Consider the following 24337-nt stretch of genomic DNA (forward strand, 5'->3'; position numbering starts at 1 on the left):
ACTCTTTAATGTAATTTTGAGCCATTTGAACTATAAGGATTATAGCTGAACTATTATGGCTTTCATATCAGAGGTACCAGCTGTTAACCACAAAGCAAATTATCCCTTTTCACCTGCTGGTTCTTTAATAAGAAGCAAGGTACCCATTAAACATGTAAAGATTTAGTGTGTGAGATGGCAAAGTCACGTCATCGCCCGAACAGGACCAGATTAAACCCGAATACTATGCTGTCACACAACAGAAATGATAACCCTTTACATGCAAACCGGAACTTTTGTTCGGAAACCCTCAACATCTTTCTATATCTTTTAAATACGGAGTAAGCTTAATATGGGCATGTCAGGAATGTAGTTAATTTAAGGCTTGCAAATTATCTCTTAAACGTGTAACCATTCTAACTGTATAGACTTTTCCATTATCAGGTCCAAATTGCGGTTCTATGTGGTTCGCTTTAGTAGTAGCAGGATGCACGGCGCCAAAGTCCGGCTGATTTTGAACATATTTCCGACTGTTGCGGCCTCGTTTATGCACTGTATGCCACGATTACCGACTGATAAATGAAGCAAGCCCAGACGGGTTCATTTACAGCCTGCTTACCTGCAAATCCTGAATGTTGGCGTGATGAGCAAGAGAGACGCCACTCAAAAACAGTGAAGATTATTAAGGAAATATATATATATTCGTGTGGGTTTCCGTTGGCGAGACCGAAAATTAAACTCTACAGAAAGCATAGCTGTAACAGACTATTGCATAATTATGTGCCTTAAGCAAAAGAAAGTCCATTAAAGAACTCTTCTGCCAAGGTACACAAGTAAGTAGACAAAATAATATTGACTCAACTGTTTTTAGCAGACAAATCGCTGGCTATAGCAAAGTGGTTGTGCAATAGGACTCCTATGACTGATTTTATAGTGGGAATGGTCCTTACAATAGTTGAACACGAGCTCTCATTCACATGCATCTGTCATTTACTTTTTATGGCTTCATGACACAAAGGAGATGAAACAGTTGTTCTCTGCCCATCGCATTAATTAATACAACATCGTAATGAGAAAACATTCATTCTGATTACTGTGCAATAATGGAGGAATACAAAGTCAGTAGCTCTTGGTTTGAAATAACCCTCGTGCGTGTGGCTTCATTTGTTCTAAAAACTGCAGACTCCGTGTGATCATGACAAATGAGACCACGCAGCCAGGACACGAGATCCGAGCATATGATGCTGCTGGTTGCATCACTTCCACCGTTGCTTGCACATGCTGCAGGTTAAAGTCCTAATCCCTAGCGGCCGTCACAGGACAGAAAAAGCAGCTTAGGATACAGAAATTTAGAACCAAAAACTCTAAAAATGTTTTCAGGCGTCTGCTGAGCAGCTTAAAAATGCATACCACATAAATGGTGCTTTGGGCAAAAAGGTTTTGCTATTGTGTAACCAAATATGCTGGACTTCCACCAATCCTTTAACCTAGGAGTGGCCAACTCCAGTCGGAGACTGAGCAACCTGTGCTGAAGCAGGTATATCTTTATAACCTTACCTGCTGGTGGCCCTTGGGGACTGGAGCTGTCCACTCCTGCTTTAAACCATCGTACCGATTCTGTCCTACTTGTGATTGGAAGAGCAATGGCAGAAGGCTGCGGGAATAAGCAGATTTAACTGCGGACAGAAGCCAAAATCCTTTCCGGGGATCTTGCCTGCACTTTATTACCACCCTTAAAATTTCTGAATTAAACCATAAGCACAAAACGAATCTCTCCTTCCTTGGCTGTACAGTACTGTAGTTCAAAAAAAAAAAGTATACGGTTAAAAAAATAAAATGTTTTTAATCGTTCTAAAACAGGATTCTCCCTGGGATAAAATGGAAGCCTGCCACCGGACACAAACCCACCTGTTACTTCCTGTGAAGATGGAAGGCTTCCCGATGCTTCGAGTTTTTCAGGAATTGCTGTTCCCGCCTCTAGGATCCTCACAATCTCTCGAAGTTTAGCACATTCCTCATGGAGACGCTTCACCTCGTCCGTGCGGTTCTGATTGGCTTTACTTGCTGGGTTCAGCCTTAGGTGAATCACTTTTGTTTTGCTTGGATCATAGGAACCCTTGAAAAAAATAAAATGAAATTTATTTCCTTATGCTCTAGAAACCCATTGACTTTCAAGTAGTATTTCGGTCTGTGTACATACTGTATGTTTCGGTTTACATACCGCAGCTCTAACCATGTATGCAGAATTATATATAGATACCGTAGTAAATAAGACATGCTAATGACTTAGGCTTCAAAACAAATCCTATTTCTCTACCAGAAAGGGTGGCCCAAACTGTTATTGGAGCCAATTCAATAGCTACATCTGCAGGTCAGAATGCAGGTTCCAGTGTCCTCAAACATCCTGCAAATATCCATAGGGCAGGGGTAGCCAACTGCAGATCTCAAGAGCTACCAACAGGTCAGGTTCTCAGGGAAATTCCTGCTTCAGCACTGGTGACTCAATCATGGATATCCAGTCAAAAACTGAGCCACTGATTGAGCCACCTGTGCTGAAGCAGGGGTATCCTGACTTGTTGGTAGCTCTTGCGGACTGGAGTTGGCTACCCGTGTCACAGGGGAACAATTAGTGAAGCAACGGATGACACATATAAAAAAGCTTTAAGGACAAGTAGCACAATCAAATAAAAATGGGAAACTCCGCTACTGGAGGAGCACAAATGGCATGACAGTGATACTCCATATCACCATGGAGTGAAGCATTGTATGCTAATTGCCAAGACAGGAAGATATTTCCTGCATAGCATATGACTTACTGTTTGAAACTACAATACGTGGAAAGGAGCTACGACAAAATATATGATATGGTGGAACCGATCAGATCACAAGTATCCTAAAAGTGAATCATCTCACACCAAGAGAGTACTAAATGCTGAGACTAATAAGAGCGCAATAATCTAGTGTGACATGGCTCAGGTTATCAAAACGACATCCCAGTACGTCTAACACCCCATCTCAGGAACACTCAGTCCGCCTCGTGGGTCAACACAACGATGTAAACATCTCAGCCGTGTACTCGGCTTCATTAGAAAGATTCAATCACTCCAAAATAGCGATTAACTTATTTTTATTCTAACCAAAATCAATATTGTTTTCCGATTTTTCCGGGAACACTGGATTCAAGAATCATTGACAAATTACAGAATTATAATTACTTTGCAAACAAAGTACCATTCAGAAAGAACGATTTACTCGTGGTATTAAAGACTGCAAATCACTAGCACCAAAATAAAACCAGACACAGTTTGTAGAAAAACTCAGTGGGACGTGTTTACATGGAAATGTGAAGTGACCAAAACGATTTTAAAAATACTTCTACGTTAATAAAATTTTTTAAAAAAAGTTGCAAATCAGCATTTAACGAAGTGCGTTCATCGTTACGTTTTGTACTGAGAGAGACAAAGGGAAACTCTCAGACAGACAAATGAGTTCTGGCTTCTTGGGTATAAAATTCCCTCTAACCTATTCTGAAAAACAAAAATGGTTTGAATTACCACTTTTTTTTTAATGCCGTTGAGACAGAGTTTAAATTTAGTTCAATTTGTATATATGTAACCCCCTCTTAAATACCTCAGACTAACACCTGCTGCTGAGGCGGGGGCTTGAGACCGCCTTCTCTGGGTGATATGCCACATGTGGCTTTAGGTTAGACAACGGGAGACAAACTACAGTAATGTTTATGGTATAACAATATTTATAAAGTAGCAATAGACCCTCTGGTACCTTATAATCTTTAACAGAAAGAGGAGGAGCGGCCGGATACTTTATTGAACCGTGTGTCTTTTGGAGATCTCAGGTGATAAGTGCTGCGTGTGGTAGGGGTGAGGAGCTTGTTCAGATACGGTGGTAGCTTGCCCAGAAAGTAAAGGTAAGGCAGGAACAACTAACTTTGCTTCTGGACTCAAGTGATGGCCAATCTAGTTCTTGGAGCATTTCGCAGCGATGTGTGTTGTAGTTACATTGGGGCTGGGACATGGAACTCAATTGCACAAATGCACCCCAGGCTTCTGCCACATTTACAGGTTAAGATTCTCTCTTTCTGATACAGAAAACTGCTCCAGTTCCAAAATCTTTATTTCAATTCAGATAAAACAAGTGTGTGTAATCTCTACCAAATTGCCTTTGGAGAAATAGCAGGGCTTTCTGCCAGGTCCCAGATTAAAAAGGTTGTTCAGTCGCACTGAACTCAAAATAATCTGAAATGCAATGTGAATAAAAATGACTTGCATAAAGTTGACCATAGTTGTGCGTTGAGGGCACTAGCTCCCTTTCCAGCAGAATCAACATGATTAAAAGTATAGGATGCAGTCTGTGCTTCCCTTTTGATAGCAGCTCTCAGTAAATGTGGGTGCTCGGTTCGGGGCTGACCTAGAACCATAATAAAATCAATTAAACACCCATTTGGTTACCATTCCTTATTATCTTTCCTACCTGGGAGACCAGCAAAATCACAGGAAACTAGTGGGACTGTAGCAAAGGATTCGACATTTGGGTATTAACAGCAGGTTTCCTTTTCGGATACGGTAAGACGAGAAATGTGTAGCTGTCCCTCCCCCACAGGAATCATTATCTGATACAACATGCCAAGAGATTTTCAGAGACCCCATGAAACACTTTTATGGACCTATTTTTATGGCTAAATATTCTCAAGGTGAAGAATATACAACAAAAATGAAACTTTATTACTTTGGTCTCAAGGTTTTCAGTCAGGGTACATTGGCTGGTAAAAAATGTCATTTTTATAACTGTGAAGCTACGGAATACACTGCTGATACAGCGTTAGAACATTACGCCTTCCACTTGTTGGGAGAGAACATGAAGATTTATGGGGAACAACGTACTTGGAGACTGGATTTCAACCTTCCAAATTAGACTGTAAACAGTTGTTACTACAAGCAAACTGCCTTGGAGACTTCGGGAATGACAAGCTTGCATCATTCAACTCTAATCATATCTGAATGGAGACCAGTATAGTACAAGTGCTTACCGGTGGGTAGAGATTTATATGCATCGTCATAAAGCAAAACTAATAATAATAATACAGGGACTAAAAGGTCACCGGCTAAAATGATCAGGTAGAGCATAGATAAACAATGGAAATCCCTTCTTTACTCAGAATATAAACAACCAAAGAAACTCATTAACCTTCGATTTTTTTGACTGGAAATATTATTGGGTTTAAAAGAGGATTAGAAATATTCAAGGAAGCCCATAAACCGTTATTATCAAGATGGCCAAAGAAACAACCTTCATGGTACATATTAGATAGTTATAGATGAGGTTGGAAAAAAAAAAAAAGACATGTCCATCAAGTTCAACCTATCCTAAATTTAGACGACAGATACTTTATATAACTTCCTAATACTGGAAGCACCGATGAGAACTGGTACGATATTTACACGGAGATTGCATTGGTGGCCACTGTTTGATGGTGGCTGCTGTTAGATCCTGAATACTGTGCTCAGAGGACCATTTGGAATGTCTTGGTGTTAGTACAGTAGTTACATTCTTAAATTTCTGTTAAAAGCATAAACCACTAGAAACTGTAGAATCCCTCTCCTTTGTGTACAGTATGTATATGTATATATATATAAATATATATATGTATATATATATATATATATATATATATATATATATATATATATATGTATGTATGTATGTATGTATGTATGTATATATATATATATATATATATATATATATATATATATATATATATATATATATATATGTATATGTATATATATATGTATATATATATATATATATATATATACACCATAATACTGAGTTAAGTTATGGTGAGTAAAAAAAGTGACAAAAACCCTCCACAGGAAAGCAAATATGCAAATACAACTGTATGCTCATCTGCATGTCTTAGGCAGGTCTGCAACCCCGCCTTTCCCCATCATCACCCAGCATACAGCACTTCCACTGCAGCAAGGGATTCTGGGAAATGACATGCAAATGAGCACACAGTGTCACTTTTTGCCTCAAAAACCATTTTTAACATGGTTCCCTATATGGTATAGCCTATCCCATAGCCTCTCATGCATACCCAGTTAAAATCAACCCCACACTGATGAGACCCATCAAAATCGAAACAGCTGTCTGTGGGTGGTTTTCTGGGTATGCACCTTAACCCTGGCTGTGCTCAAAGCTGTGACCATGCAGCAAGCTTAAGCCTATAGGGAACCATGTTAAAAATGTTTTTTGAGGCAAAAAATTACACTGTGTGCTCATTTGCATGTCATTTCCCAGAATCCCTTGCTGCAGTGGAAGTGCTGTATGCTGGGTGATGGGGAAAGGCGGGGTTGCAGACCTGCCTAAGACATGCAGATGAGCATACAGTTGTATTTGTGTATATATATATATATACAGTGCTCGACAAATAATGTTAACCTGTCGCCCGTTGCGAGTGGATTTAGGCAGCTGGCGACCCGTGCTGCAGCTCAATGAATTCCCCTGCTCGTGCCAATTTTTTTTTTTTTTTTTTTTTTTAAATAAATAAATAATCCCCCTCCCTGATTGGGTTAAAAAAAAAGTTAAAAAAAATGGCGGCAAATCCTGTGGTCCCGGCGCGCGTGCACAGGCCAAGCAGAGTGTCCTGCCATTTGCGCTGCCTGTTCCCCCCAGCAACCCAGAATCCCCCGCATCCCTCCCCCCCCCCCACGTGGGACGGAGGGGGAAGCCCAAACCAAGCCCCGCGCGCAACCCAGCCCCCCCCCCCCTCCGCTCCCCAAGTGGGACGGAGGGGGAAGCCCAAACCAAGCCCCGCGCGCAACCCAGCCCCCCCCCCTCCGCTCCCCACGTGGGACGGAGGGGGAAGTGCAAACCCAGCTTCCCCCGTGCGCGCCTCCTGCTGGGACCTGCTCCTGCTCCTGCTGGGACCTGCTCCTGCTTGGACCTGCTCCTGCTGGGACCTGCTCCTGCTGCTGCTGGGACCTGCTCCTGCTCCTGCTGGGACCTGCTGCTGCTGGGACCTGTTGCTGCTCCTGCTGGGACCTGCTGCTGCTGCTGCTGCTGGGACCTGCTGCTGCTGCTGCTGGGACCTGCTGCTGCTGCTGCTGGGACCTGCTGCTGCTGCTGCTGCTGAGGCCCACGCTGCGCTGTGTGTCCCATGTCTTGGAGAGGGCCCACTGCCGTGCGGAGACCCCACTGCTGCCACGTGTGACCCGGTGAGTGTGTGAGTGACAGACCGAGTGTCTGTGAGTGTGCCTGTGTGCCTGTGTGTCTGTCAGTGTGCCTGTGTGTCTGTGAGTGTGCCTGTGTGTCTGTTAGTGTGCCTGTGTGTCTGTTAGTGTGCCTGTGTGTCTGTTAGTGTGCCTGTCAGTGTGCCTGTGTGTCTGTGAGTGTGCCTGTGTGTCTGTCAGTGTGCCTGTGTGTCTGTGAGTGTGCCTGTGTGTCTGTGAGTGTGCCTGTCAGTGTGCCTGTGTGCCTGTGTGTCTGTCAGTGTGCCTGTGTGTCTGTGAGTGTGTCTGTGAGTGTGCCTGTGTGTCTGTCAGTGTGCCTGTGTGTCTGTGAGTGTGCCTGTGAGTGTGCCTGTGTGTCTGTGAGTGTGCCTGTGTGTCTGTGAGTGTGCCTGTGTGTCTGTGAGTGTGCCTGTGTGTCTGTGAGTGTCCCTGTGTGTCTGTGAGTGTGCCTGTGTGTCTGTGAGTGTGCCTGTCAGTGTGCCTGTGTGTGTGTGTGTCTGTCAGTGTGCCTGTGTGTCTGTGAGTGTGTCTGTGAGTGTGCCTGTGTGCCTGTGTGTCTGTGAGTGTGCCTGTGTGTCTGTGAGTGTGCCTGTGAGTGTGCCTGTGAGTGTGCCTGTGAGTGTGCCTGTGTGTCTGTGAGTGTGCCTGTGTGTCTGTGAGTGTGCCTGTGTGTCTGTGAGTGTGCCTGTGTGTCTGTGAGTGTGCCTGTGTGTCTGTCAGTGTGCCTGTGTGTCTGTGAGTTTGCCTGTGTGTCTGTGAGTGTGCCTGTGTGTCTGTGAGTGTGCCTGTGTGTCTGTGAGTGTGCCTGTCGGTGTGCCTGTGTGTGTGTGTGTCTGTCAGTGTGCCTGTGTGTCTGTGAGTGTTCCTGTGAGTGTGCCTGTGTGCCTGTGTGTCTGTGAGTGTGCCTGTGTGTCTGTGAGTGTGCCTGTGTGTCTGTGAGTGTGCCTGTGTGCCTGTCAGTGTGCCTGTCAGTGTGCCTGTGTGTCTGTGAGTGTGCCTGTGTGTCTGTGAGTGTGCCTGTGTGTCTGTGAGTGTGCCTGTGTGTCTGTGAGTGTGCCTGTGTGTCTGTGAGTGTGCCTGTGAGTGTGCCTGTGTGCCTGTGTGTCTGTGAGTGTGCCTGTGTGTCTGTGAGTGTGCCTGTGTGTCTGTGAGTGTGTCTGTCAGTGTGCCTGTGTGTCTGTGAGTGTGCCTGTGTGTCTGTCAGTGTGTCTGTGAGTGTGCCTGTGTGTCTGTGAGTGTGCCTGTGTGTCTGTGAGTGTGCCTGTGTGTCTGTGAGTGTGCCTGTGTGTCTGTGTGTCTGTGAGTGTGCCTGTGTGTCTGTGAGTGTGCCTCTGTGTCTGTGAGTGTGCCTGTCAGTGTGCCTGTGTGTGTGTGTGTCTGTCAGTGTGCCTGTGTGCCTGTGAGTGTGCCTGTGTGTCTGTGAGTGTGCCTGTGTGTCTGTGTCTGTGTGTCTGTGAGTGTGCCTGTGTGTCTGTGTGTGTGTGTGTCTGTCTGTGTGTCTGTCTGTCTGTGTGCCTGTCTGTGTGTGTGTGTCTGTGTGTGTGTGTGTGTGTGTGTGAGTGTGTGTGTGAGTGTCTGTGAGTCTTCTGCGTGAGTGTGTCTCTGCGTGAGTGTCTGCGTGAGTGTGTCTCTGCGTGTCTGTGAGAGTGAGTGTGTGTCTGTGAGTGTCACCCTCTCCCTATGTCGCCCTCGCCTTCTCCCTGTCGCCCTCGCCCTCTCTCTGTCTTTGTCTCTCATTCTCTCTGTGTGTGTTCTGTGTCTCTCTTTTTCTGTGTGTCTCTCTTTTTCTGTGTGTGTCTCTCTTTTTCTGTGTGTGTCTCTCTTTTTCTGTGTGTGTCTCTCTTTTTCTGTGTGTGTCTCTCTTTTTCTGTGTGTGTCTCTCTTTTTCTGTGTGTGTCTCTCTTTTTCTGTGTGTGTCTCTCTTTTTCTGTGTGTGTCTCTCTTTTTCTGTGTGTGTCTCTCTTTTTCTGTGTGTGTCTCTCTCTGTGTGTCTCTCTCTGTGTGTCTCTCTCTGTGTGTCTCTCTCTGTCTGTCTCTCTCTGTCTGTCTCTCTCTATCTGTCTCTCTCTCTCTATCTGTCTCTCTCTCTCTATCTGTCTCTCTGGCCGAATCCATAGAAGGACAGGCCGCGCTGAGCCGTGCGGACGCTCCGCGCTGAGCCCCTGCATACTCAATGAGGATGCCTTTAGAGGGTGCTCACGCGAGCGTCCGCAGGCGTGCTGAGGCGCTGGAGTTTTCAGCCGACAGCCAAGCTGTTTTTCAGAGCACTGTCGGCTGAAAACATCCAATCAGCGCGGAGCAGCGTCAACGTCACGGCGCCTTGACGTCTCTTTATCTGTCTCTCTCTGTCTCTCTCTCTGTCTCTCTCCCACTCTCTCTCTCTCTCTCCCACTCTCTCTCTCTCTCTCCCACTCTCTCTCTCTGTCTCTCCCACTCTCTCTCTCTGACTCTCCCACTCTCTCTCTCCCACTCTCTCTCTCTGTCTCTCCCACTCTCTCTCTCTGTCTCTCCCACTCTCTCTCTCTGTCTCTCCCACTCTCTCTCTCTGTCTCTCCCACTCTCTCTCTCTGTCTCTCCCACTCTCTCTCTCTGTCTCTCCCACTCTCTCTCTCTGTCTCTCCCACTCTCTCTCTGTCTCTCCCACTCTCTCTCTCTGTCTCTCCCACTCTCTCTCTCTGTCTCTCCCACTCTCTCTCTCTGTCTCTCCCACTCTCTCTCTCTGTCTCTCCCACTCTCTCTCTCTGTCTCTCCCACTCTCTCTCTCTGTCTCTCCCACTCTCTCTCTCTGTCTCTCCCACTCTCTCTCTCTGTCTCTCCCACTCTCTCTCTCTGTCACTCTCTCTCTCTGTCACTCTCTCTCTCTGTCACTCTCTCTCTCTGTCACTCTCTCTCTCCCACTCTCTCTCTCTCCCACTCTCTCTCTCCCACTCTCTCTCTCTCTCCCACTCTCTCTCTCTCTCCCACTCTCTCTCTCTCTCCCACTCTCTCTCTCTCTCCCACTCTCTCTCTCTCTCCCACTCTCTCTCTCTCTCCCACTCTCTCTCTCTCTCCCACTCTCTCTCTCTCTCCCACTCTCTCTCTCTCTCCCACTCTCTCTCTCTCCCACTCTCTCTCTCTCTCCCACTCTCTCTCTCTCTCCCACTCTCTCTCTCTCTCCCACTCTCTCTCTCTCCCACTCTCTCTCTCTCTCCCACTCTCTCTCTCTCTCCCTCTCCCACTCTCTCCCTCTCCCACTCTCTCTCTCTCCCACTCTCTCTCTCTCCCACTCTCTCTCTCTCCCACTCTCTCTCTCTCCCACTCTCTCTCTCTCCCACTCTCTCTCTCTCCCACTCTCTCTCTCTCCCACTCTCTCTCTCTCCCACTCTCTCTCTCTCCCACTCTCTCTCTCTCCCACTCTCTCTCTCTCCCACTCTCTCTCTCTCCCACTCTCTCTCTCTCCCACTCTCTCTCTCTCCCACTCTCTCTCTCTCCCACTCTCTCTCTCTCCCACTCTCACTCTCTCCCACTCTCACTCTCTCCCACTCTCACTCTCTCCCACTCTCACTCTCTCACACTCTCTCTCTCTCCCACACACTCTCGCTCTCTCCCCCACACACTCTCGCTCTCTCCCCCACACACACTCGCTCTCTCCCCCACACACTCTCGCTCTCTCCCCCACACACTCTCGCTCTCTCCCCCACACACTCTCACACTATGGATCTGGATATCTTAACTGCCCTATACTACACTGAAATAACCTATACTGCTTACTTCCAGATCTGACTCAAGCTTCACACGGAAGACATCGAACCCCCCCTAACCCAGAAGACAGGTAACGAACACCTCCCCTCCAATGTATAACATTGCGGGAATGAGGGTACCTGGACTTTGAGGGTCTGCGGATCAGGTAAGATCCCAGACGGGATTGCTGCTTTAAATATTGTGAAGCGGGGGCATCCAGACACTAGTTAAGGGGTGCAGGAAACTAGTCATCCACATCTGGCTTTTTTTTTCTAGATTTGACATTTATACACACACACACACACACACACACACACACACACACACACACACACACACACACACACACACACACACAAGGACTAATTGTAGTATAATGTAATACAATAAATAAACTAATATCAAAAACGAATGTTCTTACTAGGAATTTATTCAATTTATGGCTTTTTTTAAATGCGTGGCTGGGGGCGGGACTAGAGGCGGGGTTGGGGGCGGGACTAGGGGCGGGACTAGGTGGCGAGTAGATTTTTTGGTTTGGCGAGTAGATTTTTGGGTGATTTGTCAAGCACTATATATATATATATATATATATATATATATATATATATATATATATATATATATATATATCTGAAAAGTATATAGATTTTATTCTGAAATTAACATTACTTCATCATTAACTGCAGGTTTAGCAACTTTAGGATTAATAGAAATGAAAAGTCCCAGCCAGCGAGAACTGACTGCCCTGCATATCAAATTCATTTCCCAGAAGAATTTGCAACGCAAGGAAACAAAAGCACAGATAAGCCGAAATCCTAATGCATATTTATAAACTACACAGCGTACAAAAATAAATCAATATTCTCTCGCTAAATGTATATGGCTTGAATAAGTATGAGTTGGTAACTTACAATTGGTTCTCCTACTTCTTGCCATACCCTTCGAAAGCCTCCTACTGCATGACAAAATTCCTAATTAGTAATGGGTTTGAAGAGGGGAACGGTATAGTATTAGGAAGATCAGCTTAGCATCTTTAAAGCTTCATGCTTCAAATTAAAGCACTTTAGGATGAAAAACGAATTTACCATCATACAGGAAATACAGTCTACAAGTGTGTGTCTAATATGAAAGTGCAGAGCACCTTTTTTGTGTGAATAGCAATTAATATTTTTGTAACATCTGTACTGGAGGATTCCTACAAATATGTCATTGAGCTCGAAAACATAACACAGTCTGAGAATTCCAAGAGATAAAGAAACTACTCCCAAGTACTAAGAAAACAGTCAGTGTGTTATGTTACATGGAACATAAAAATATCAGAGCTTTCTAAGAATGCACTATATACAGTACTGTATGCATGCCGACTTCTGGAACTATGGAGGTGCGTGGCTAGGCGTTTAGTTTGTATGCAGATAACACCTACCAAAAACTATGGAAAAGTATGCAGCAATAAATCGTACTTAATCTCCTGGTTAGAGGATGAATTGATCTATAAATGCCCATGCCACTATTGTCACCAATTGTAACTGTGCACAGTGCATGTTACAGCTCCCCTGATCCATTTCCGTGAACTGGACATGAAAGGATTTGAGTGACTGTCCCTTTAAGAATGAGTGCAAAAACCTCCTGTTTTGCAGCTGTTTTCTTATTCGTGGACGTTACTTCCGTATCTGCACCCGGACTTGATATCAAAAGTGTTGTCCACAGTATTTTTCTACAGATGACCTTCACTTACCTCCTTCTTTGGCCTATCAAACACGAGCAACAACACATATTGCCACACATTACAAGATGCAGATTCTAAATTCTTATCAGACACTAGCATGCGTCACAGATGTATTACTCTAACTCAGGGGTGGGGAACGTCCGGCCCGCGGAAGTCATTTGGTCCGGTCCCCGGGAATTTTTTTTTTTAAAACTCCCCCTTTCCTGATTGGCTGCCCGTGCTGCCACTCTGCCAATTTTTTTTGGCCCGCCTCTTCCTACAGCACTGCCCCCTCCCTTCTCTCCTCCAGTAATGCCGGGCTCCTTAGGCTCCGCCCCTCTATCCCTCCCTTCAGGCTCCGCCCCTCCCTTTAGGCTCTGCGGGCCTGCCAGTCTCTCAGCTGCACTGGCTACCTATGCTGCTCCAGCAGCCCATCCGCGGGCCCCAGGTGACCCACATGCCCCCTTATACCCCCTCCCAGGCACCTTACCCACCCCAAGGGGGGAGAGGCATTATTTTTGTGTGTTTGCAGAGGTGGGCTTATTGTGTGTCACTGTGTGTGTCATTGTGTGTGTGTGTCTGTCATTGTGTGTTTGTGTGTGTCTGTCTGTCATTGTGTGTGTGTGTGTGTGTGTGTGTGTGTGTCAATGTCACTGTGTGTGTGTGTGTGTGTGTGTGTGTGTCAATGTCACTGTGTGTGTGTGTGTGTGTGTGTCAATGTCACTGTGTGTGTGTGTGTGTGTGTGTGTCAATGTCACTGTGTGTGTGTGTGTGTGTGTGTGTGTGTGTGTGTGTCAATGTCACTGTGTGTGTGTCTGGCACTGTCACTTTGTGTGTCTGGCACTGTCACTTTGTGTGTCTGGCACTGTCACTTTGTGTGTCTGGCACTGTCACTTTGTGTGTCTGGCACTGTCACTTTGTGTGTCTGGCACTGGCACTGTGTGTGACTGTCACTGTGTGTCACTGTCACTGTCTGTGTGTGTGTCACTGTCTGTGTGTGTGTGTGTGTGTGTCACTGTCTGTGTGTGTGTGTGTGTGTGTGTCACTGTCTGTGTGTGTGTGTGTGTGTGTGTGTGTGTCACTGTCTGTGTGTGTGTGTGTGTGTGTGTGTGTCTCTGTGTGTGTGTGTGTGTGTGTGTGTGTGTGTGTGTGTCACTGTCTGTCTGTGTGTGTGTGTGTGTGTGTGTGTGTGTGTGTGTCACTGTCTGTGTGTGTGTGTGTGTGTGTGTGTGTGTCACTGTCTGTGTGTGTGTGTGTGTGTGTGTGTGTCACTGTCTGTGTGTGTGTGTGTGTGTGTGTCACTGTCTGTGTGTGTGTGTGTGTGTGTGTCACTGTCTGTGTGTGTGTGTGTGTGTGTCACTGTGTGTGTGTGTGTGTGTGTGTGTGTGTGTGTGTGTGTGTGTGTGTGTGTGTGTGTGTGTGTGTGTGTGTGTGTGTGTGTGTGTGTGTGTCTCGGTCTCTGTGTGTCTCGGTCTCTGTGTGTCTCGGTCTCTGTGTGTCTCGGTCTCTGTGTGTCTCGGTCTCTGTGTGTCTCGGTCTCTGTGTGTCTCGGTCTCTGTGTGTCTCGGTCTCTGTGTGTCTCGGTCTCTGTGTGTCTCGGTCTCTGTGTGTCTCGGTCTCTGTGTGTCTCGGTCTCTGTGTGTCTCGGTCTCTGTGTGTCTCGGTCTCTGTGTGTCTCGGTCTCTGTGTGTCTCGGTCTCTGTGTGTCTCGGTCTCTGTGTGTCTCGGTCTCTGTGTGTCTCGGTCTCTGTGTGTCTCGGTCTCTGTGTGTCTCGGTCTCTGTGTGTCTCGGTCTCTGTGTGTCTCGGTCTCTGTGTGTCTCGGTCTCTGTGTGTCTCGGTCTCTGTGTGTCTCGGTCTCTGTGTGTCTCGGTCTCTGTGTGTCTCGGTCTCTGTGTGTCTCGGTCTCTGTGTGTCTCGGTCTCTGTGTGTCTCGGTCTCTGTGTGTCTCGGTCTCTGTGTGTCTCGGTCTCTGTGTGTCTCGGTCTCTGTGTGTCTCGGTCTCTGTGTGTCTCGGTCTCTGTGTGTCTCGGTCTCTGTCTCTCTCGGTCTCTGTCTCTCTCGGTCTCTGTCTCTCTCGGTCTCTGTCTCTCTCGGTCTCTGTCTCTCTCGGTCTCTGTCTCTCTCGGTCTCTGTCTCTCTCGGTCTCTGTCTCTCTCGGTCTCTGTCTCTCTCGGTCTCTGTCTCTCTCGGTCTCTGTCTCTCTCGGTCTCTGTCTCTCTCGGTCTCTGTCTCTCTCGGTCTCTGTCTCTCTGGGTCTCTGTCTCTCTGGGTCTCTGTCTCTCTGGGTCTCTGTCTCTCTGGGTCTCTGTCTCTCTGGGTCTCTGTCTCTCTGGGTCTCTGTCTCTCTGGGTCTCTGTCTCTCTGGGTCTCTGTCTCTCTGGGTCTCTGTCTCTCTCGGTCTCTGTCTCTGTCGGTCTGTCTCTGTCGGTCTGTCTCTGTCGGTCTCTGTCTGTCTCCACGGTCTCTGTGTGTCTCTCACGGTCTCTGTGTGTCTCTCACGGTCTCTGTGTCTCTCTCACGGTCTCTGTGTCTCTCTCACGGTCTCTGTGTCTCTCTCACGGTCTCTGTGTGTCTCTCACGGTCTCTGTGTGTCTCTCACGGTCTCTGTGTGTCTCTCACGGTCTCTGTGTGTCTCTCACGGTCTCTGTGTGTCTCTCACGGTCTCTGTGTGTCTCTCACGGTCTCTGTGTGTGTCTCACGGTCTCTGTGTGTCTCACGGTCTCTGTGTGTCTCACGGTCTCTGTGTGTCTCACGGTCTCTGTGTGTCTCACGGTCTCTGTGTGTCTCACGGTCTCTGTGTGTCTCACGGTCTCTGTGTGTGTGTGTGTGTGTGTGTGTCTCACTGTCTCTGTGTGTGTGTGTGTGTGTCTCACTGTCTCTCTCTGTGTGTGTGAATCTCACTGTCTCTCTGTGTGTGTGTGTATCTCACTGTCTCTGTGTGTGTGTGTGTGTGTGTGTATCACTGTCTCTGTGTGTGTGTGTGTATCTCACTGTCACTGTCTGTGTGTGTGTGTGTGTGTGTGTGTGTGTGTGTGTGTGTGTGTGTGTGTGTGTGTGCGCCTCTGTGTGTGTGTGTCACGGTCACTGTGTTTGTGTGTCACTGTCTGTGTGTGGCAGCAGCCGCCTGAGGTGATTAAGGACCTGAGTATCACCAGGGCGGCACGGGTAAGCAGTGCTCCGGGGGGGAGAGGGTATAAGAGGAATGGGGGATGGAAGAACGAGTCTGCGGTGGGAGAGACACGTCACTACCGCCTCTCCTCCTCCTCCCCACACCGGGCAGCAGTTGTGGAGGGTACCTGCTCCGATCCCCCCCTGCTCCGCCCCCCCCCCGTGCACTTACACGGCCCTCCTCCCCACACCGGGTAGCAGTTGCGGAGGAGGGCACCTGCTCCGATTCCCCCCTGCTCCGATTTCCCCCCCCCCCTTGCGCACTTACACGGTCCTCCTTCTCCCCACACAGAGCAGCAGTTGCGGAGGGCACCTGCTCCGATCCCCCCGATCAGATTTCCCTCCCCCTGTGTGTGTCTGAGAGAGAGTGTGTGTGTATCTGAGAGTGTGTGTGTGTGTCTGAGAGAGTGTGTGTGTCAGAGAGTGTGTGTGTGTCAGAGAGTGAGAGTGTGTGTGTGTCAGAGAGTGAGAGTGTGTGTCTGAGAGAGAGTGAGAGTGTGTGTCTGAGAGTGAGAGTGTGTGTCTGAGAGAGAGTGAGAGTGTGTGTCTGAGAGAGAGTGAGAGTGTGTGTCTGAGAGAGAGTGAGAGTGTGTGTCTGAGAGAGAGTGAGAGTGTGTGTCAGAGAGAGAGTGTGTCAGAGAGAGAGTGTGTCAGAGAGAGAGTGTGTGTCTGAGAGAGAGAGTGTGTCTGAGAGAGAGAGAGAGAGAGAGAGTGTGTGTCAGAGAGAGAGAGAGTGTCTGAGAGAGAGAGAGAGAGAGAGAGTGTCTGAGAGAGAGAGTGTGTGTCTGAGAGAGAGAGAGTGTGTCTGAGAGAGAGAGAGAGAGTGTGTCTGAGAGAGAGTGTGTCTGAGAGAGAGTGTGTCAGAGAGAGAGTGTGTCTGAGAGAGAGTGTGTCAGAGAGAGAGAGTGTGTCAGAGAGAGAGAGTGTGTCAGAGAGAGAGAGTGTGTCTGAGAGAGAGAGTGTGTCTGAGAGTGAGAGTGTGTCTGAGAGAGAGTGTGTCTGAGAGAGAGAGTGTGTCTGAGAGAGAGAGAGTGGGTCTGAGAGAGAGAGTGGGTCTGAGATAGAGAGAGTGGGTCTGAGAGAGAGAGTGGGTCTGAGAGAGAAAGTGGGTCTGAGAGAGAGAGTGGGTCTGAGAGTCAGAGAGTCTGAGAGAGAGAGTGGGTCTGAGAGTCTGAGAGAGAGGGTGGGTCTGAGAGTCTGAGAGAGAGAGTGGGTCTGAGAGTCAGAGAGAGTGGGTCTGAGAGTCTGAGAGAGAGAGTGAGTCAGAGAGAGAGTGGGTCTGAGAGTCTGAGAGAGAGTGGGTCTGAGAGTCTGAGAGAGAGAGTGGGTCTGAGAGTCTGAGAGAGAGAGAGTGGATCTGAGAGTCTGAGAGAGAGAGTGGGTCTGAGAGTCTGAGAGAGAGTGAGTCTGAGAGAGAGAGTGGGTCTGAGAGTCTGAGAGAGAGTGAGTCTGAGAGAGAGAGTGGGTCTGAGAGTCAGAGAGAGAGAGAGGATGAGAGAGAGAGTGGGTCTGAGAGTCTGAGAGTGGGTCTGAGTGTCTGAGAGAGAGAGTGGGTCTGAGAGTCTGAGAGAGAGAGAGTGGATCTGAGAGTCAGAGAGAGAGAGTGGGTCTGAGAGAGAGAGAGTGGGTCTGAGAGTCTGAGAGAGTGGGTCTGAGAGTCTGAGAGAGAGAGTGGGTCTGAGAGTCTGAGAGAGAGAGAGTGGATCTGAGAGTCTGAGAGAGAGAGTGGGTCTGAGAGTCTGAGAGAGAGTGAGTCTGAGAGAGAGAGTGGGTCTGAGAGTCTGAGAGAGAGTGAGTCTGAGAGAGAGAGTGGGTCTGAGAGTCAGAGAGAGAGAGAGGATGAGAGAGAGAGTGGGTCTGAGAGTCTGAGAGTGGGTCTGAGTGTCTGAGAGAGAGAGTGGGTCTGAGAGTCTGAGAGAGAGAGAGTGGATCTGAGAGTCAGAGAGAGAGAGTGGGTCTGAGAGAGAGAGAGTGGGTCTGAGAGTCTGAGAGAGTGGGTCTGAGAGTCTGAGAGAGAGAGTGGGTCTGAGAGAGAGAGTGGGTCTGAGAGTCTGAGAGAGAGAGTGGGTCTGAGAGTCTGAGAGAGAGAGAGTGGGTCTGAGAGAGAGAGAGAGAGTGTGTCTGAGAGAGAGAGAGAGAGTGTGTCTGAGAGAGAGAGAGTCTGAGAGAGAGAGTGTGGGTCTGAGAGTCAGAGAGAGAGAGAGAGTGGGTCTGAGAGAGAGAGAGTGGGTCTGAGAGAGAGAGAGAGAGTGGGTCTGAGAGTCTGAGAGAGAGTGGGTCTGAGAGTCTGAGAGAGAGAGAGTGGGTCTGAGAGTCTGAGAGAGAGAGAGTGGGTCTGAGAGTCTGAGAGAGAGTGGGTCTGAGAGTCTGAGAGAGAGAGTGGGTCTGAGAGAGAGAGTGGGTCTGAGAGTCTGAGAGAGAGAGTGGGTCTGAGAGAGAGAGTGGGTCTGAGAGTCTGAGAGAGAGAGAGTGGGTCTGAGAGTCTGATTTCCCTCCCCCCTGCCCGATTTCTGTGTGTGTGTGCGTGTGCATGTGCGTGCGCACAGACACCAACCCGCAGTCAGTCATAGTCACCCACCACCCAAGAGTCAGTCAGTCACCCAAAGAGAAGCAGTTCCAGCCATCACATTAGTGGTGAGTTCATTAAATGTTTGACCAAATATAGCAGGCTAATTTTTAAGTTGATAATTTTGGATGGCCCTCGAATGATTTTATAAATATCAAAATGGCCCTTGGCAGAAAAAAGGTTCCCCACCCCTGCTCTAACTAATCAAATGTTATCAATTTTTATGCTACGCCCCTGTAAGAGGGTAATATATCGTTTTGCAATTTCCTTTAATGTCATGTGTGCATACCCCTAGGTATGGCTCGCATCGGCGAATTAGTAAACCAGCTGAAGAATTACTCCATTATTTGTGTTCCAACTTGTTCCTAAACATATTCTTTATCAGACATGTCTTTGTGACAATGTAGCCCTTTATCTGACTTTAAAGCTGCATTTCTAGCAATATCCTACGTGTTTAAAAAAAAATAAAAAATCAGTTCTGTACTTTGAGAAAATACTTGTAGCATTATTAAAAAAAAAAAACGTAAACACATTTTAATGTATTCTAATGTAACAAGCATTTTTGTTCCTATAGCAACCATTTACAAAGTCACATCCCCTGTGAAACAGCATCACCTTTTTGAGTCCTGCCCTCTCTAGCAGTGAATCAATTGAATCTAGTGTCTGCCTGGTCACATGATCTTCCTCAGAACTTTTGCTGTCAGTGCAGCAGAAGAGGACTCAAGATGCATTTAGTGAACCCCAAGCCGAATCTTTGCCGATCGATCACAGGAGAACGGATCAATCTGCAACTTAGCTAATCACTTGTCAGTGTGCATATTGTATTGATACACAGCATTGGAAGAAAAAAAATACATTTTTAAATGACAGCTTGAACTGCAGCGTTAAGACTCATTACTTGTACCTCATTGTTTTCAAGGGCAAGATATCGATTACTTATTTACTGTTCAAGCATCACACCCCAGGAATGGTTTCCTGACTCCATCAGCGATTCTTCATCTCACCACAAAATACCAGACCACTTCTATTCTACTCTAGTTATGCCTGGAATTGTTGATTCTGTTTAGCTGAAAACACTAGAAAACAACATTTATCCCACCCCCAACTTGGCATTCCCGGTAAAATATTGTTAAATAAAAACAATTCTATACTGTATGCGCTAATCCAGGGATCCTCGGTATAACAAGCCACACCAGGTTTTGGGGATATTGAAGGCATTTGTAAACTGATTAATTGAAAATGGATTTTCCATAATATTCCAGAATCCCAGGTCTAGCACGGATCCCTGTGTCGAACAACAGAGAGCTACAGTGGCCTAAAAGCATGTCACAAACCCATTGTCTGTCATTCAAGCCACCAGCTGCTCACACTATTGACCACAGAACATGCAGAGATTAAAACGCTCAGTTCATATAATTCCAAGTAATGAGCAGTTGTGAAAAACAACTAAAGTATACCTAAAATAAGTCACGGACATAAAGAAGGCAACTACTGTAACTAATATTTAAATTCAAAGACCTGTCACAGCACACATTACTTCTGCTAAACGGGGCATAAAAGGCAATCTCCGGGAAATCCTGGATACTTCACATGTCAGGTTTATTGTTGATGTTTTTCGGAACAGTATATGGTTCCAAAACTATAAGACATGGCGGGGAGTGTAAATAGCCGCGCCCAGTACTTAGCAGCAAAATAAATCACAATATTTCATTTGCATGTTTAGTCTTTGCAGGGTTTAGAAGTGATCACGAGTGTAGTTGGGAGACCACCAAAAATAAATGTTATGATAAAATTAGAACGAATTGAGAATGAGTCATTGGAGAAAGTGCTTGGCAGAGAATAAAGCTGGGGCCATGGTGACGCAGACCGTGCGGAGGCTGTGCAGTGACCCACGTGAAGCGGGTGCTTTCCCTGGCCATGGTGGACGGCCGTGGGAGGGTGGGGGGGGGGGCGTGCCAAGGGGCATCACGGGTCTGGTTTGCCCTCATTGGGCGAACCGCTCACATGACCGGCCTGTCTCGCAAAGAAATCAGTTTCAACTGACTTCTTGCGCAACGTGCGCCCCCTCCCGCTTCTGCCTGCACGCCGCATGGACGCGATCACTGCCTTAAGGCAATCTGATCTCTCAGCGTCCGGACGCCTCCGCACAGTCTGGGGCACCATGGCTCCAGCCTAAGGTTTAAAGAAGTCGACACAGTTATAATGTCTCTTGAATTAGCATCACTGAATGAACAACAAACTCCAATTGTGCACAAAGGTTTAATTAGCTCAGCATTTTATTTGTACAGTGTTCCTCCTGTAATTTATTCATACCACTGAGGATTTAGCACCTGCCTAAATATTTCCCAGACTGATATTTCCAAGAAAACGATCTGGGGGGAAAAACACTGCCAGGCTGAAAATATCAAAGTTCCTCTTCATGGTTTCCTTGCCTGCATACCCATCCATATCTTACAGGAATTATCAAATAAACAAACTATAATAAACAAAGAAGCCCCCAATGCACAGCCAATATGACAAATTATTGACTACATTACTATATGTTGTTGTTCATAAGTATGGACTATTTAGTTAATTCATTTGGCCAAAACATCTTAAGGCTGCAAGGTAGTGTAGGCGCTGAAGAGATGGGTTATCGTGATGTGGTTGCAGGCTTGAGATGTTTTGGTCAAAGGATTACACTAAATGACCCATACGTATGAAGAAAAAATATAGAAAAAACACAATGTACTAAATAATAATTGGTCACATCCAGTGGCACTCCAACTGACAAACAAATATATAACATTGTGCGTCTGGGTTTTGAGTTCGCTAAGATAGTGTGTGTTTAACCAGATCTCACAGAAAACTGATGGCCATCAATTTAATGTACTCCGGCTGCCACATGAAGCTGCAATATAAATATGACATGCTGCCACCATTCAGTGGTTTTAATCGCAGTAGCCTGCAGATCAGTGCATAGATCTGGTTCTTGGTCAGATATATCCATGCACATGTAAGCTGCATACACTAAACCCAGCACGCTCAGATCTGAACAGCAGGCCGGTCTCCAAGGAATAACTTGGACCTACTGATTTATACAATATTTAACCAGGTAAAAATATATATTGAGAGGCCCATCTCGTTTTCAAGTATGCCCTGGGACCTGGGAGCAATCAACTAAAAGACTAAGCGGATCTAGCTGGTAGTTAAAGGATGCTTCAGACAAACCGTGGGTAAAAAACAGTTACTGATTGGACTTCAAGTCTTGAGGGGGGTGTTATAGGTGCTGCAGATATTAAAGGCTCATCATAGATCCACAAGAGCTAATATTATAGCAGGCCTAGGCTTTGCAGTGGAAAGACTGAACGGAACAATTAAAATGGTGTTCTCTAGCAGTTATTAATTCTATAGTGCTGCCATCGTAGAGATAAATTATAGGATACACAATTTCCGCCCCACACATTTTTAACACCTGGGCCAAAGCGATAGCTAACTATTTCTGCAAACAGAGAATTGCAATGCCCCATCTAACACGTTTTATTATTTTCAATGAAGTAACTATACTGTCACTTTATTCTGTCATGAAACGCCTTCTGTGTTTGTGCATAGAGTATCTACTTAGAGAATGTACATTTTATTTTCATTGATGGGCCAAAACTGGCAGACAACATTTTACATCTCAAGAAGCTTTAAATAAAGCAGTATTTGTAGCATCTTAAGCTACATCAAAGTGCACATTATGTCTGCAGCTATCAAATATTACTCATCAGGATGTGAGGCTATTAACCTTGAACAATTTATGTTTACAGACAAATATGACTTGGATACATGTCGCCAAATGATTCAACAAGTAACCAGCTTGAAAGAAACAAATTAGAGGACATTCAAAGGTGTGATGTTTCCAGCCACACAAAAACCAGAGTCAACTGTGATCATTTTCATTTTAGGCTTAATGCAGCTGCCAGCCAATTTCTTAAGTGAGGACAATTTTGCTTTTGCTTATATTTACGTTACTGCACAGTCACGCAGTATGCGAGGAATAAAGTAAGAGACATTCCCCCAGCGCAGGAACATACTGTAGATAAAGTACTCAAATCTAAAGGTACTAAAAATTAAAACAGACAGGGGGCAGTCTGGGAACCCTGGGTGAACGAGATGGGGCACAGGGATTAACACGAGACTATGCACTATATAGAAGCTGTATGAGAGTTGAACTGCTGTGTTAATAATATCATAACGTGATACTGTTGTACTGTTAATGATACAATAAGCTGAGTGTAAGTGAACTGCTTACTGCTTTTTCCCACCCCTCTCCCCACCTTTTTCATTTTGTACCCGCCTAACCACCCATCCCACCTTACTTTCTGTAGCCCATTTCTACATGTGCAGTGAGGGAGGTATTTTGTAAGCGTTACAGAATTCTCTCTCGTGATACAAACTGACCCCTCCGTAGAGGAGGGCCAATGCTGAGTACAGGTCAGACTACTCTTGTGCCTCAACCAGGGCTGCACATTTTTCACTATTACTGTCAAATCTTTTACTTTATTTCATCTACAGTCTTTACCGCCTATATCCCAACATGTAGGGATTCCCTACAGCCTTTAAGGCATCCTCTGAGGGTCTGTTCCATGCAACCACTACTTTTTCAATGGCACCTCAAGCACGTTCTCCTCTGCTGCACAGCATTTGTACTCTTCCCAATAATAAAATACTGAGTTCATAACCCTGCTTGCTATTTTTACTACTGGATGATATAGGCAAGGGGTATTTAGAGTACTTAAACAACTCTCTCGTACAGGTGTTCTCAACTCCAGTCCTCAAGACCCCCAAACAGGTCAGATTTTGAGGATACCCTTGCTTCAGCACAGGTACTTCAATCAGTGGCTCAGTCTTCCTGAGCCACCTGTGCTGAAGGGATATCCTGAAAAACTGACCTGTTTGGGGGTCTTGAGGATTGGAGTTCAGAACCCCTGCTCTAGCAGGACACAATATGCACATCTCGTGCACCAACAATTACCAACCAGGAGTTCAGATGCGTATTTAAAACCTTCTCAGCACATCCTGCCATGGAACGCATCTTATCTGATCAGGCAAAGAATGGACCAGCCATCAGTTACATTTCCATACTCTTGCTGTTCCTCAGAGTTATGCACTGTACCTTTTGCTGTGAATGAGCAGCAAGATTGTATTCGTGTGGCAGAGCGCAGAATCCCGTTAACAAGGATGAGTCCTGTGAACTAAGCAGCCAGAGAGTTTTTTTTTTTCCTTTCGCCAACCTCGCGTATATAAACACATTTTAATTAATTCACATATCTCCCGAAACCATCCATCAGAAGTACACGCTTATGGGGATAAAATATTTTACTCTGCACTAAACTATGAGAATTTGAAAAAGAAAAATATGGGTTTTTTTGGCCTTCTTTTCCCCTGTTCCCCTTTACTCATAAATTCAATTACCTGACGGCACCAGCGGAAAAACCATCAATGATAATTTTATTCTGTGTTTGCTGTGGAACTCCCAGGCAGATCTTATCTGATTTTCTGTTCAGACTTCGAGCCAGAATGTTCCTCGCAAGCTTTGCCGCTGCTGACGGGAGCCTGGCTGGGAGCGAGACGAGCTCAGAGGAGAATACAAAAAAAAACCTCTTCTTTAAATGGAAAAAGTCGTATCTTCATTTACAGTTCAAAGACGGAGGAACAAAAAAAGATTTGTAGATAAAGGTTAATTATAAAGAGCATCTCTGGGACAGAATTTGGAATCACAAACTTACATGATCCCTTAGAGTTTGCAAGAACAACATTTCTTAGCATTCACAGTATGGACAGACGGCAGTGGGAAACGGAGACGATCGTGGTTTTAACACTATTGACTAGTGACATGCTTATAACAAAATGATGTTTTTAGATGTGCCATTCCAGCCATGATTTCAGATATTCCAATACAATACAATGTATGTAA

General features: G+C 46.2%; 1 protein-coding gene across 3 annotated transcripts in view; it reads right to left on the reverse strand.

Annotated features, from left to right (window-relative positions):
- MAD1L1 (mitotic arrest deficient 1 like 1) overlaps nt 1-24337 on the reverse strand; it is a 482152-nt gene that overhangs the window by 168536 nt on the left and 289279 nt on the right. For all 3 annotated transcript variants that reach the window (XM_075565583.1, XM_075565584.1, XM_075565586.1), the window contains exon 16: nt 1888-2095. In XM_075565583.1, the coding sequence (XP_075421698.1) occupies nt 1888-2095 (208 nt within the window). The remainder of the gene's footprint in view (nt 1-1887; nt 2096-24337) is intronic.

This window comes from Ascaphus truei, chromosome 11, assembly GCF_040206685.1.
Source record: "Ascaphus truei isolate aAscTru1 chromosome 11, aAscTru1.hap1, whole genome shotgun sequence".
In the NCBI taxonomy this organism is placed as follows: domain Eukaryota; kingdom Metazoa; phylum Chordata; class Amphibia; order Anura; family Ascaphidae; genus Ascaphus; species Ascaphus truei.